The sequence below is a fragment of the Pan paniscus genome, chromosome 2, assembly GCF_029289425.2.
Source record: "Pan paniscus chromosome 2, NHGRI_mPanPan1-v2.0_pri, whole genome shotgun sequence".
NCBI classification, from domain to species: Eukaryota; Metazoa; Chordata; class Mammalia; order Primates; family Hominidae; genus Pan; species Pan paniscus.
The window spans coordinates 157,773,761-157,788,232 of NC_085926.1; the positions used below are offsets into that span (position 1 = coordinate 157,773,761).

At 40.2% G+C, this 14,472-nt stretch overlaps 1 protein-coding gene across 7 annotated transcripts in view; it reads left to right on the forward strand.

Annotated features, from left to right (window-relative positions):
• The window catches only part of SCHIP1 (schwannomin interacting protein 1), a 611,891-nt gene that overhangs the window by 549,430 nt on the left and 47,989 nt on the right, over nucleotides 1-14,472 (forward strand). Inside the window, exon 1 of one of the 7 annotated variants that reach the window (XM_034957672.3) lies at nucleotides 1,168-5,731. The exons of the other annotated variants lie outside the window; for them this stretch is intronic. Coding sequence (XP_034813563.1) covers nucleotides 5,702-5,731 — 30 coding nt within the window. The 5' untranslated portion in view covers nucleotides 1,168-5,701. Of the gene's footprint in view, nucleotides 1-1,167; nucleotides 5,732-14,472 lie in introns of those variants that run through there. 7 annotated transcript variants of the gene reach the window in all.

Sequence of the window (14,472 nt, forward strand, 5' to 3'; positions counted from 1 at the left end):
AACTTCTCGAGGGCAGAAACACTACTTCACATGGCACATGATAGGAGCTTGTTTCAACTACAAAAATCAAGGAAGATGTTGAGGAAAACACTTTGTGTTTCTGCGAAGCATTTTTAAAGGTTTATTGTCTGTAGATGATGCCAGTTTTGTTGGTGGCAACAATACAGGTTGAGCATTCCTCAACGCCAAAATCTAACATCTGAAATGCTGCAAAGTCCCAAACTTTTTGAGTGTTGACATGATGCCACAAGTGGAAAATTCCACACCTGACCTCATGTGACAGGTGGCAGTCAAAATGAAGTCAAAACTTTGTTTCATGTACAAAATTATTTTGAAATATTGTATAAAATTACCTTCAGGTGATGTGTATAAAGTGCATATGAAACAAAAATGAATCTCGTGTTTAGACCTGGGTACCATCCCTAAGATATTTCATTATGCATATGCAGATATTCCAAAATCCAGGACATTTCTGGTCCCAAGCATTGTGGATAAGGTTTACTCAACCTGTAGTGACAAGTAATTCTTTGGGTGGGGCATTCAAGGACCTAGTTTCCCTGATATCCACAGTATTAATTTTTCTCAAAATTCCTTTTCTTTCATTGCCCAGTAAAGAAGTACAACTTAAGCTATATGTCTACTTGCTTTCCCCAATTTCCCAAGGAAAAGCTTAAAAGTTATTACTTAAGATGGTAACTTCCCTGCCCATCTTTCCCACCCCCAATACTTCATTTTTTCTAACATTTCAATTTGAACAGAATAGTAACAACATAGTAAGAACAGAATGGAAGGGGTTTTGGACAATAAATATAGTGGTAAAAAGTCATATCCTCAGGCCATCTGAGCATACAGTTTCAAAAGTGAGTAACTGGGGTCAGGAACTGACTGGAAGGAGGGGCATATGAAACTTTCTGGCATAAGCCGTGTGAGTTAAGTGCAAGAGTTGACTTTCAAGTGGACTTTTTCCCACAAATACCCATTGCTGCACCACTTAGACTCAACAACTGATATTTAATAAGCTTGCTTTGTCACAGCTTTCCACTGACCTATCCATCTACCCATCCATCAATTCCTCTCATTTACTTGATGTACTTCAAAGTAAGTTGCAGATATCAGTAAGTGCCCTAAATACTTTAGCCTGCATATCATCAATTTGAATTCATGTTTATTCTTTTGGGGTAAATTTTATGTACAAAGAAATGCACATATCTTAATGTTTTATTCAATGCATATTGACAAATATACACACCTGTATAGCCAAACACTTAATCAACTCACACAGATTATGCCAGAAAGTTTCCTATGCCCCTTCCGGGTCAGTTCCTGACCCAGACTATTCACTTTCAAAACTGTATGCTCGATGGCCTGAGGATGTAACTTTTTACTATTATATTTATTGTCCAAAACCCCCTTTCATTCTGTTGTTGCTAATTGCCACAATTGAAAAAAATGCTTTTCTGGATTTAAAGACACAATAGTTTGTAGGTGGCAGAAACAATATTTTAATAAGGAAATAATCTAATTTTTCTTCCCTTAAAACATACCTTGAATTGAGTTTTAGGTAGACCCACACTGCAGCCTCACTCTTACTTTATGATAGATTTTGATTTCAAGAGCAGCCTTAGTTGGCTCAGTCAAAAGGGGTTTATTTCTCCAAGTCTGGTGGGTCCTCAGTTAGTATTTGTCTTAGTCTGTTAGGGCTGCTATAATAAAATATCATAAACTGGGTAGCTTATAAACAACAGAAATGTATTTCTTAGAGTTCTGAAGACTGAGAAGTCCAAGATTAAGGCAGTGTCTCATGAGGCCCCGTTTCCTGATTTATAGATGGCAATGGCATCTTCTTACTGTGTCTTCACACAGCAGAAGGGGCAAGGTAGCTCTCTTCGGCCTCTTTTAAAAAGGGCATGGATCCCATTTGTGAGGGCTTCACCCTCATGACCTAATTACCCTTCAATGGCCCCACCTTTTAATACCATCATACTGGTGATTAGATTTCCACATATGAAGTTTGAGGGCACAACATTCAGACCATAGGAGCATTGTTTTCTATGGAACACACTTATTTGGTATGAACCCAGAAAATCATGTTTGTTTCTTTGTTTTCCTTGCTTTGATGGCTTTTTGTTGTTGGGCATGCCACAACTTTCTTAGACCTTGGTTTCCATATCTGAACAATAACAGTGTCAGGCTAAATGATCTCTTGAGGTCCCATCTAAATTTGAAACTCAATACTTTTTATGGGAAGGGAAGCTGTGAAGATCTGAGAAGAAAAAAAATAATCCCTATGCTACAAAGACTATGCTTCACATAAAAAGTTCATCAATATTTTTTAGTTAAAGATAACAAATGTTACTGCAGTTTGGTAAACTATTCTAGCTTAAGTGTTCTTGGAACAGCTGGTTTCTGTTTAAAGTTTTTTGCACTAGCAAATCATACTTCAAATTATAACATAAAGTTGTTTCCAATGAATGACTATAAAGAGAAGCCTGTCTAATATATTCATTTTTTTTCATCTTGTTTATACCTCTTGGGAGAGTTTTTTTGACAGGATTTGGGATACAATTGTCAGAAATCTGTTCTCCCTAGAGCCACCTCTGAGTCATTTCCACTATTTATGGAACAGCAACTGTGAAGAGTGGAATCATGTTTAGACTTTTTTTTTTTTTTTAACAACACATGATAAATGTCTTTGGGAGCTTATGTAATATATCCCAGTGTCTTCAGTTTTCAGAAAAGACAGAGTCCAGGAAGCAGCTTTTTAAGCTTTGCACAGCTTGGAAACATGTTCCTGAGTCTTAGGGTCATAGATCGTCAAGGTAGTAACTTGAGTAAGGTTTTAACTGCCTTTGAAGTTAGAGCTGTTCTGTCTTGGAAAGTGTTTTTTATATTAAACATAAGATTTCCACTTCATCTTATCTGCTACCTTGCAAAGTGAACTTTTTTCCTTTGGCCTGCTCTTCTTTGCTCATATTTAGAATTCCAGAACCTTGGCTGGACATGGTGGCTCAGGCCTGTAATCCCAACACTTTGGTAGGCCAAGGTGGTTGGATCACCCGAGATCAGGAGTTCGAGACCAGCCTGGCCAACAAGGTGAAACCGTGCCTCTACTAAAAATACAAAAATTAGCCCAGCGTGGTGGTGCACGCCTGTAGTTCCGGCTACTTGGGGGGCTGAGGCGGAAGAATTGCTTGAACCTGGGAGGCAGAGGTTGCAGTGAGCCGATCACACCACTCCAGTCTGGGTGACAGAGTGAGACTCCATCCCCCGCCCGAAAAAAAAAAAAAGAATTCCAGAACCTTGTTGGGTGGTTGTATTGCAAGGCACTCTACACAGAAGTCTCTCTGAGAGAAGAATGGACTTTTAGGATGGGGGTGTATTGTTTATTGTTTCTTATCCCTGAAAAGTTTCCATCTTTTCTTCATCTTGACTCATTCCCTACCCCCAGGCTTCTGCTTTATTCATCAAGCTTTCGTTGTGCAGCCAGTGAGCAGGCCTAGAAAGTCCTGCACGTGTTATGTGGCCCACCCCTCTCCTGGACTAGGAAGGATAAGGGCAGTGAGCTTCTGCAGGGTGAGTCTCCAGAGTACTTTTCCTTTGAACCTGCTGCTGAAATTGAAGCCTCTGAGGATACCAGGAGTTGAGTTTTCAGGGCCATCTTTTCGTTCTCCTCACTAGGAAGGCTGAAATGAGTGTGCTTGTGAGTGCGTCAAGGGAGTCGAATTGAGATAGCAATAGCAGGCTTTGCTCCTGCTTGAACCTCAAATAGTAAAAATTAAGAATATTTATAAAAATAGGTTTTTCTCATTCCACAAAACAGATAAGTTATTAAAATTACATTAGCAAATAATCCTAACACAAACTTCCACCATTTTTAAGAGAGTGCTTGATAGGAAAACTTGTCAAACATGTCAATTCCATTTCTCATGCAAAAAGTACTTGTTTTCTCTGTCAGTAGCACAGTGAAACTGCGTGGTTAATGGGAAGAGGAAGAGTTTTTGAGACGGCTACATAAATAGAACATAGGACAGATAGATACTAAAATAGCTTAAAAATAATGTCCCTATTGATTTTTTTAATTTGATGGTTTAAATTCAGTCACATTTTTGTTAAGTACCATTTATGTACTCAGAGCTATTTTATTAAGAAACAACACGGGCCAGGCGTGGTGGCTCACACCTGTAATCCCAGCACTTTGGGAGGCCGAGGCGGGCGGATCACGAGGTCAGGAGATCAAGACCATCCTGGCTAACACGGTGAAACCCCGTCTCTACTAAAAAAATATAAAAAAATTAGCCGGGCATGGTGGTGGGCGCCTGTAGTCCCAGCTACTCAGGAGGCTGAGGCAGGAGAATGACGTGAACCCGGGAGGCAGAGCTTGCAGTGAGCTCAGATCTTGCCACTCACCACTGCACTCCAGCCTGGGCAACAGAGTGAGACTCCATCTCAAAAAAAAAAAAAAAAAACTAAAAAAGAAAAGAAACAACAAAACTAATTGCCTGTGGCAACTGAGGAATATAAATAAGAAAATTTTATTTAAATTTTCTCATTACATTAGCTTGAAGAATTTACAGCCCAGTTTTTTCTTTTTGTGTATCCTCAAGTCCTGAAGTGGCCCTGAAGCCACTCAGAAACTGGCCCCAGTTTTTTCCCAGAAACATGTATTGTCTGACTTGTATTTCCTTTGAGTATTGTCCGCAAGTCCAGAATTACTCGGTCTCAGGGAGGATGGGTCTGTTCCAAGAATTGTATGTGCTGCATTGGGGGGTGTCCATATTTTCAAGTCACAGCGTTGGGTAATAATATATGTACAAAGCCTGACATTAAAAAAAAACCCTTCCAATTAAGAGTTTAGTTTTCATGAAGTAAATTATAGTGACTTTAATATTTTAATAAGCTCTCTCCCTAAAAAACTTATAACAGCAATTATTCTATCTTATTTCTATTTGACTTAAAAAGAAGCTAGGAGCCAAAAATAAGCAGGGAATTTAAAGAATTACAAAATAATCCTTTAAAGAGTAAAGACCTTTTAGTTATAAAGTTGACAAACACTTCAAAAACTCAACATAGAAAAACATCCTTTCATTGTTGGTATTCAGAATGGATTGTTCTCTCTTTAGCATGTTAAAAGTTCTAAAATTATCTTTAAGGTCTTTTTTTTTTTTTTTTTTTTTTGATAAGCACCAGCCAAGCAGCATTAGTGGGTAGGAAGGATGATGCCGGAGGTTAGAAATGTTCAACTGCAACATTGATTTGTGTCTATCTCTCTCCCTCTCCCTCGCTGGCCTTTTTCTCGTTAATGAGGACTAGAATGTTTCCACATCAGTTAACTGCCTTCATAAAGCACCAGAAGGTCACACCAGCTCCAGACTGATCCTTTTCTTTGTGCCTATAATATAATTGGCTGATTGTGCGGGTGATGAGCGCCCCCTCCCCCAGCCCGGTCCCAGCTCCATGTTCCTAAGCCTGCCTCACTGGTTTCGGACGGCTGGAGAGCAGCTCAGCTCGCTAGCTGCGCGCTTCCCGACACAGGCAGTGCCACTGCGCAGGTTGATCAGCGAAACAGCATCCATTTTAATCTGCGGGGAGCCCCTGCCTTACCAGGGCATTCTCTCCGCCCGCCGGTGGATGCACCACGCCTGCCCTCCGCAGCCTCGCTCAGCAGTCCTGCGTTGGGGTCTGCGCCCTAGGATGCACTGAGATGGTACATCAGGATAACTGCTCGTATCAGGTAAAATTTAAAGCCTGATTCTGAGGCCGGCATCCTTTGGGAGAGGAGGCCTTCCTCTTCCAAAGCAGCAGGTTGCCTCTTTCCGGATATTCAGGGATTTTGCCATCTTCCGCGCCTGGCCTTCATCACATGCAGTATCTGAATTGTAATTAGCTTTTCTGGGGAGTAATGGGGCAGAAAACACTGCTTCCTTGGCCTTTAAAGCATTTGTGAAATTCACGGAGGTGATCTGTGCTTTGCATATTTTGTACGTCTGCAAATAAGAGGAATTGCTTTGGACTGTAATTTGAATTTAAGGGAATTTCAGAGGAAAATCTGTTTGGAATCTCACATCGATAACACTGAAAAACGTGATTTTTGCTCGTTGCATAGGATGTGAGTTGCTTCACATCCAGCTTTTAGGACTGTCTTTAAGAAATTATGTAAATAGATAGTCGCGATTGATAATCTTGGAAATTTTCAAAAATCAGCCAGTATGCACTTGATGTTTAAAGTTGCACTTGTGTGTCTTTCCGAACTTATTTTTACTAGTATGTTGTTTTAAATGGTTGGTAAATAAGCATTAAAGTATCAACATGCATCAAAAACTCCAAATAGAAAAATCTTAGTAATGCATATTCATTTGTATGCTAATTTGCTACTGGAGTTATGAATTAAACACTTAGACAATTTCAAAAGATCAGCTCTAGAGTGTTTAGTAACTCCTTGGTAGGACTTGGACTGTTGAGGCAACATTGAAAGTATCTTTGTTGAAAACAGACAGCAAGAATGTTCTCAGAGAAATTGCTCTTTGCAGCAGCAGGCAGGGCTGGTCCAAATCTTGGAGAGTTAATATTGGGATATTACTCAACTCACTGAGTTTAGAAGCTCTGAGAGACCAATTCTCTAACTTAACAATGCTTCTTCCTTGTGTGAGGTCGGTTACCTGAGACAAGCAAGTGTTTCTCATAAGGTCAGATTTCACAATGGTAAATATGTGCAGGCAAAAATAGTACATTTCACAAGACTCAAGGCAGTGGTTCCTCAGCTAAGTAATGTGTGCCTATGAAATGTATTTATATACTTTGTCTTGCTTAATAACTAGAAATTTGTACTTACAGATTTATTTCATAGTATTTTCATTTTATGGTACATTTAGGGCCATAGATCCTAAATATTGAGCTTCATGCTTCACAGTAATTCTTTCCACGAGAAAGGGGTCACAGATGCTGAGAAAAAACCAACATGTCACTTACACATAATACAGAACTTGAGGGTAGGGGATGTCAAGTATCCATAGAGAGCCTAATCTACACATGGCATGGCTCCAGGTGATTGAATTACTATAATAATTAAAATAACTCTCTCTTTTCCAAGAATCTATTTATTTTTGAAGGGCAAACTACTATAAGATTATTCCGTATGTCTTTTCATTAGGTTGAACATAAAAGCATTGTTTTTGTAGGTTGAAAATTGGTCAAATATCAGCAATTTCATCTGGAGAGAAGGGGTTATATTAGCATTCTACTTCTTCCAAAGGAAGATAAATTGATTTTATTTTACATGAGCTGCAATATATAACAGTGTCATTATGTGTTTAATAGTTTTGAAGTATTTATTGCTTATTTTCACAATAAAATTAAGTGTATTGGTTGGGTAATAACGGTCAATAGATTTTGCATCTGCATGGGATTTTATAGTAGAACTACCTACATGTGTATGTTCTTTTGAAGTGCTCTCTCTTTATACATAGCTCAGCGAAAACAGAAACATTAACCTTGAAGCCAAATCTTAATCCCACTTAGAAACCTTCATTTTAGAACCCAGCTGGCACCACATGCAACTGGATTCAGAAAAGGTGCTTTCTCGAAGTCCTTAGCTTGATGTTTGTAGTCACTGATGATATCTGCAGTTGAATGGCTTTCGGAAACTTCCCCACCATTTTACAAGGACTTACTTATTTTTTAAGGATGATATTGCAGTGGTTAAAAGCAAATTTCTTAGATTAGCATTTTTAGTCAGTTGATAGAATTCACTTGAAATATTGATTCCTTTTCTCCCATAAATGATGTATGCCAAGATTTCTTAATGGGTAGTCCATGAATGGGGGCTTCAGGGGCCATTCCCCTGAAAATTGCATGCACATTTTGGTGCTTTTGTATAGATGTACATCATTGTTGTCGTGGTTGTTATTGTCATCATAATTACAGCAATAATAGCCTTCTATGTGTTCTACCTACCCCTGCCCTTGCCCACACTCCATAGTCTATTTTCAACACAGTTTCCAAAATGAGCTTTTAAAACTGAAGACAGATCATGTCCCATATCTCAAAAATTTTAGTTTATCATCCTGCTCAGAGTAAAAATCCAAGTCCTAACAGGGCTTTATATCAGCTCGTCCCTGCTTCCTCTTGGACTCCGCTCCTACATTCCTGATTTCCTCCACTACCTTCCTACCATGCTGGGCTGGCCCTGCACCTGCTATTCCTTCTGCCTGGCATGCACCCCCACCTCCCCTATCCACCCCCTCCCCGCCCTACTGTGTAGGGTTGCCAGATTTAGCAAATAACTTACAGCATTTGGGACATACACTAAAATATTGTTCACTGTTTATCTGAAATTCACATTCAACCAGGCATCTAATATTTTACATCTTATAGATATTTACCTTATATTGTCGCCTCTACCCCCATCCATTACTCTCTCACTTTCTGCGAGTCTTTGCTCAGATGTCACTTCTAGGTGAAGCCTTATCTGGATGTAATCTGTAAACTTCCAGCTCTCCAGTTCTATCCCAATATTTCTTTCTTTTTTTTTTTTTTTTTTTGAGATGGAGTCTCACTCTGTTGCCCAGGCTGGAGTGCAGTGGCACAATCTCAGCTTACTGCACCCTCCGTCTGCTGGGTTCAAGCAATTCTCCTACCTCAGTCTCCTGAGTAGCTGGGATTACAGGCGCCCGCCACCATGCCCAGCTAATTTTTGCATTTTTACTAGAGGCTGGCTTTCACCATGTTGGCCAGGCTGGTCTCGAACACCTGACCTCAGGTGATCTGCCCGCCTTGGCCTCCCAAAGTGCTGGGATTACAGGCATGAGCGCGGCCTATCCCAATATTTCTATCATGCTTCTCTAATTTATTTTTATATTTATTTATCGCCATTTATCATAGTACATATTTTACTTATTTGTCTATTTTCTGGCTCCCTCACTCACTTCATGAGGGCAGGGATTTTATCTTTGTTCTGTCTGCTTTCTCAGTGCTTAGAATAGGTCCTCAAGTAATACAGATGGATATGTCTACTATTTGTAAAACTGACTAACAAAAAAGGCATTGTAAGGCAGGGCACGGTGGCTCAAGCCTGTAATCCCAGGACTTTGGGAGGCCGAGGGCGGCAGATCACGAGGTCGGCGGATCACGAGGTCAGGAGATCGAGACCATCCTGGCTAACACAGTGAAACCCCATCTCTACTAAAAAAAATACAAAAAATCAGCCGGCCAAGGTGGCGGGCACCTGTAGTCCCAGCTACTAGGGAGGCTGACGCAGGAGAATGGTGTGAACCCGGGAGGCAGAGCTTGCAGTGAGCTGAGATCACGCCACTGCACTCCAGCCTGGGCGACAGAGCAAGACTCTGTCTCAAAAAAAAAAAAAAAAAAAAAAAAAAGCATTGTAAACATTCTATGGCATTTTGGTTTCTTGTTTTATGACTTTCAGTCCTACTCCTTCCCCTCCTCCCACCATGAACCTGCACTGTTTTCATTGTGTGTGAGCTGGTTATCTATCCCCTTGTTTCTTGTTAGTTTTCTCATCTGTGAAATGGAGACTTTCCCAGTTAACTTCCTGGCATAAGAGTTGCCAGGTCCCCTGCCAGAGGCTGCCTTTCTGCATAAACAAGTCAGTTATCATGAATTAAGAGCCCCCTTCCTCTTGTGTCATTTCTTCTGAGCACATCAGGGGTTTGGTGAGGATTGTTCAGCGGCCCAGGGAAACTGTGTCTCACTTCATTTCCCAGTTGTATCTTGCTAATATGTAGAAATACAATGGATTCTTACACATTGCTTTTCTAAATGGATGATTTGTTTTGAAAAAGAGAGTTTCGCTGCTACCAAGAGCCTGAACACCCCTGTTTGAGCAAGGGCTTGTATGCACTGTTCTTTGAACAACGTAAACCAAGGAGGAATAAACAGAAGGAATTCTCCTACAGAATTTTTCATGGTTGTTTGTTTTGTTTTTAAAACTGCTCACATCGTTGTCATCTTCATATACTTTTCTTCCTTACAGGATTTATGTTAGCAAAGAGGTTACTGAGGCATGTGTTGTCATTTGTGGTCTTAGCCCTGTTAAAAGATAGAGCTATCGACCTCCATTTTCCAGTCTTGGGAGGAAGCCAATCTCTTCAGGAAAGAAACTTGCCCACAGCTTCAGGCCTGGCAGCCTTCAAGAGGCCACATTTTTCTAAATGGTTTTTGATAGACAGTTTAGAAATATTGTAAACTTGAAAGCACAAGTTTAGGTCGAAGGGTCCGTTTTGCTTAAAAGCTCTTAAATATTTTTTCCCTCTTTCCTGGAGTGGGGTTTTGGGATAAGTGTGTATATAAAAACAATGACATGCTTTCATACCTTTCTTGCCATTGCTTAAATTCCCTTATGACCGCCCCAGATATAGATCACACCCTGACATTCTTAGCTACTGTGGGAATGGAGACTCGAAGAAGAAAAAGTAAAATAGTGTGTGAATAACACTCATCTTTTTCCTCCCTTGGGAGCATAAAGAGTCCCTTCTTCAAACACATACCAGGTCATGAGAAGCACCGTCAGAAATCTTTAATGCTTCCCTCTGTTCCTTAGGATACATTTCAGACTCCTCTGCATGGCCTTCAGGGCCCGACATTTGTTTCTGACCCCTAGGCAGAAATGCTTCTCGCTCCAGACCCTTTACTCCTGCCTTCACAGTGCCATCAGTTCTTAGCTGCAATGCCTCAGGCTGAGATGTCTCCTACCCACACACCACCTGCTCCCACCCACTGCAGGCTAATGCAGCTTTCAAGGCTCAAATGCCACCTCCTTCAGGAAACTTTTCCCATTTATCTCTCAGTCCAGATTTCTCCTTCTCAGTACATTTTGTTTTTACTTGTATTAGAACCCATTTACAACTATTTATATATAAGTCTGTCTCCTCCATTAGACGACAAGCTTCTTTTTTTTTTTTTTTTTTTTTAGATGGAGTCTTGCTCCGTTGCCCAGGCTGGTGTGCTGTGGCGCAATCTTGGCTCACTGTAACCTCCACCTCCCGGGTTCCAGCGATTCTCCCACCTTAGCCTCCTGAGTAGCTGAGATTACACACGTCCACCACCATGCCCAGCTAATTTTCTGTATTTTTAGTAGAAATGGGTTTTCACCATGTTGGCCAGACTGGTCTCAAACTTCTGACCTTAGGTGATCTGCCCACCTTAGCCTCCCAAAGTGCTGGGATCACAGGCGTGAGCCACCGCGCCTGGCCGACAACAGGCTTCTTGAAGACAAGGGGCCTTCTTTAAATTTTCACAAGTCTCTGCCTTATACACAGAGTATGTGTTCAATAAATGTTTGTTGGATTGAATTGCACTTTATGCAATTGTTGATGTTCTGAGTCCCTAGGATCAGGGTTTCCCATCGTAACCCCAGAGATAAGCTCAGATCCATACGTTGTAACAAGGAGTTGGTGAAGCTGACCTCAGAAGTCCATGTACCTGGCTTCTCAGCCTCTTGGCCAGTTGCCTGCACTTTAAACATCTCATGTGCCAGAATTGGGGGTGCAGTGCAAGGCACAAAATAAATGAATGACTGGGATGCACAGACATTCCAGCCTTCCCAGAGACAATGCATTAAGAAAATACCTCCATGCCTACTTCTTCATCCAGAGAATTTTCCCAAGATGAACCTCATGGTCTGTCCCCAAGTGCTTTGCAAGTACTCATCTCCAAGCTGCCTTTCTTACTATAATGAGTTTTGCAAAGTTTTAATACATCCGTCTGCCTTATAGAGGGATAATTTTACCACCGCATGGAATACCGAAGTTTTCCGTGGCCAAATGTTTCAGCCCAATTGAGGTATCATACCCAGCACATAAAATAAAAGACACCCTGTGTTGCTCTTAAATGATAAAACTAGGGAGTATATCAGTTTAAGTAGTACATCATGATATTCTTAAAATTCTTGTTGGAGAAAGTAGTAAACAGCCTTTTATGCCCAGATTCTAGTGGGTCATTAATGGTTAACAAAGGAAAGCAAATATATTCTATCCCTATCGACACCAGGACAAGTGAGGACTAGTCTCTCAATCCCTTCTTCCTGTGATTGAGAAAACAAAGTATCAAATTTGAGTTCAAGATTCCACCCAATTTAAGCCTGGTTTCTTCCACAGCAGGGAAAAAGATATTAGAATGGAAAAGGGAATTTCAAAGCATTTTAGTGCTCTATTTGGTGGAGGCTTTTAAATATAAGTTCAATGAGACAATTTTCTGTTTTATTCTATAGATTTTTTGATGGGGAGTTTTTTTTCTATAGTTAATAGTGCTGAAGAGTACTTGGTCTTCATTGTTTTGCCTGTTTAAAGTATAATTATTGTCTGCCTTGTTGAGATATAGTTCTGTTTTTCCAAAGAGGTAGTAACCTTTGAAATCAATAAAAAAATTTTGGAGATAAATTTATATGCATTTTTTTTTAGCTCAGATGTCTGAAAATCTAATTTATATGCTTTACCACAAAAGGAGCACAATGATAAGAGCCCCACATGGAAAAAAAAAATTAGCAGGGCTTCATTGTGGGCCTGATCTGAAATAGAAATTTAGTACAAGCACATCATTTCTATTTAAAGTAGCATTTGGGCCTCAAACTTCATGATTCAGACTTCGAGTGATTTTAAGAAGTACATATGTGAAACATATTTTAATCCAAAGGTCTAGTATTTATTCTTGGAAAGGATGGTGGTGATGGGGAGTGGGAAGGAAATGGGGCATCTCTATGGAAAATATCACATTGCATTGATGCTTGCTTGAAAGTAGACACCCCCTATTCATGCACATACATAATGCACAAATATATAAAATCTTAGGGAACTAATCACAATTTTACATACAGAAGCCCAACATTAATAGAGCCCTATCCCATTGAAGTCATATCCCATTATTTATTTATATTCTCTATAACAAGTCAAAGTTTGAAATCTTGGTGTACTTAGTATTCCCCTGTGCACTATATAGAAGCATCAGAAACTACCAAACTTCCTGAAATAGAAAGTAATTTGACAAAACTGCTTGAATTCAAAAGAAAACAACCATCAGAGAGGCCTAAGTGACAATCAGTGTAGGAAAGCCATTAATGGGGAAAGAACACACAGAGAAATATAATGAGGACATTAAAACTGGTTCCACTTGGAAGCTGTACGATGGCCATCAGAGTGACCATAGTTGAGTTTCTCGTGCTCGGTTTTATTTGGACAGGAAGATTTACAACTATGGCCCACGATCTTTTAGATGTAGGAAAATGTGTGACACTCTGTCTACTCCCAACACTGCCACCTCCCCACCCCCACACTTTTAATACCATTATTTTAATTTTTTAAAAATCTATACAGCAAAGTCCTTTAAATGGCCTGCATATTTTCATGGCTTTTCTAGCTATCAGAATACTTTAATTGAAAAGCAAACCAAATTTAGATGAACTTTGCACAGAAGAAAAAAATTATTTGAAAAGAGGTTATAAATCTAATACATGGAATATGGATGTTAAGGCCAAGGAGAAGGCAGTGGGAGATGAAGGGTTAATCAGGGTGAAATCAAGTTTCCATGTATGATAGGAAAATCTTTTGACAGTGCATAAGTGATCTCCCAGTAATGTGGTCAGTGTTCTCAGAGTTAATAATTTCCACCAATGGCTGATAATGATCATTTAAAAGCATTAACTCACGTGAGCAATGTGCCTTTCAATTCAGATCATGGCTCAACAGGAAACCGAAGCTCTTCATGCTAGTCCTTGAAATTCAGAGCAGGGAGTGGGAAGAGGCTTTTTCAACCTCAGGGATTCTAAGTGACTGTGAGTAGGTTTTCTAAGGGAGAGCACTAGTATCTGGGCCCATCTTATGCATGGACAGTTCATTCTAGAGAGGGCAGCAGCAGAGGAGGTACCAGAGACAATCCCCATAGAAGGATAGGAGTGGCTGTCTCCCCATTTGCAAGCTACTGCCAAACCATCAGGCATTACATTCAGCTCAAGTCTCTGCCAAGGTGGTGTTTTATTTTGTGTTTTCCATTCCTGTATTCATTTGGACCACATGGAAGTGAAATTAATTACAGTGTTAATCCCAAGCACGTAGTCAAGGTCTTGCCACCCTGCCTGGAAATGTGGTTTGAAATAGAGGGATAATGGCTGATAATGATTTTTTTTTTCAAGTTCTAGAGCAACCCTTCTACACTTTAAGGTATATTCAAAAATCCTAGGGATCTCTTTTTTTTCTTTAATGCAATTTCTGATTCAGTGGTTCTGGAGTGGGACTGGAGGGCTTACATTTCTAGAAAGCTCCCAGTGCTGTTGATAATCTGCTTGGAGAACACACTTTGAGTAGCAAAACTCTAGAAAGTTTCACAGATAAGTGATGCCACACATAATAGGAAACTCTGAGATATTTTAAGCTGGCACAAGCTATCCTGAAAACGGTGGCACAGCTCCATCTGGAAAGGGTTTGGGCTATGAGCTTATCTACGTGCTGAGCTTCTTTAGGGAGGGTG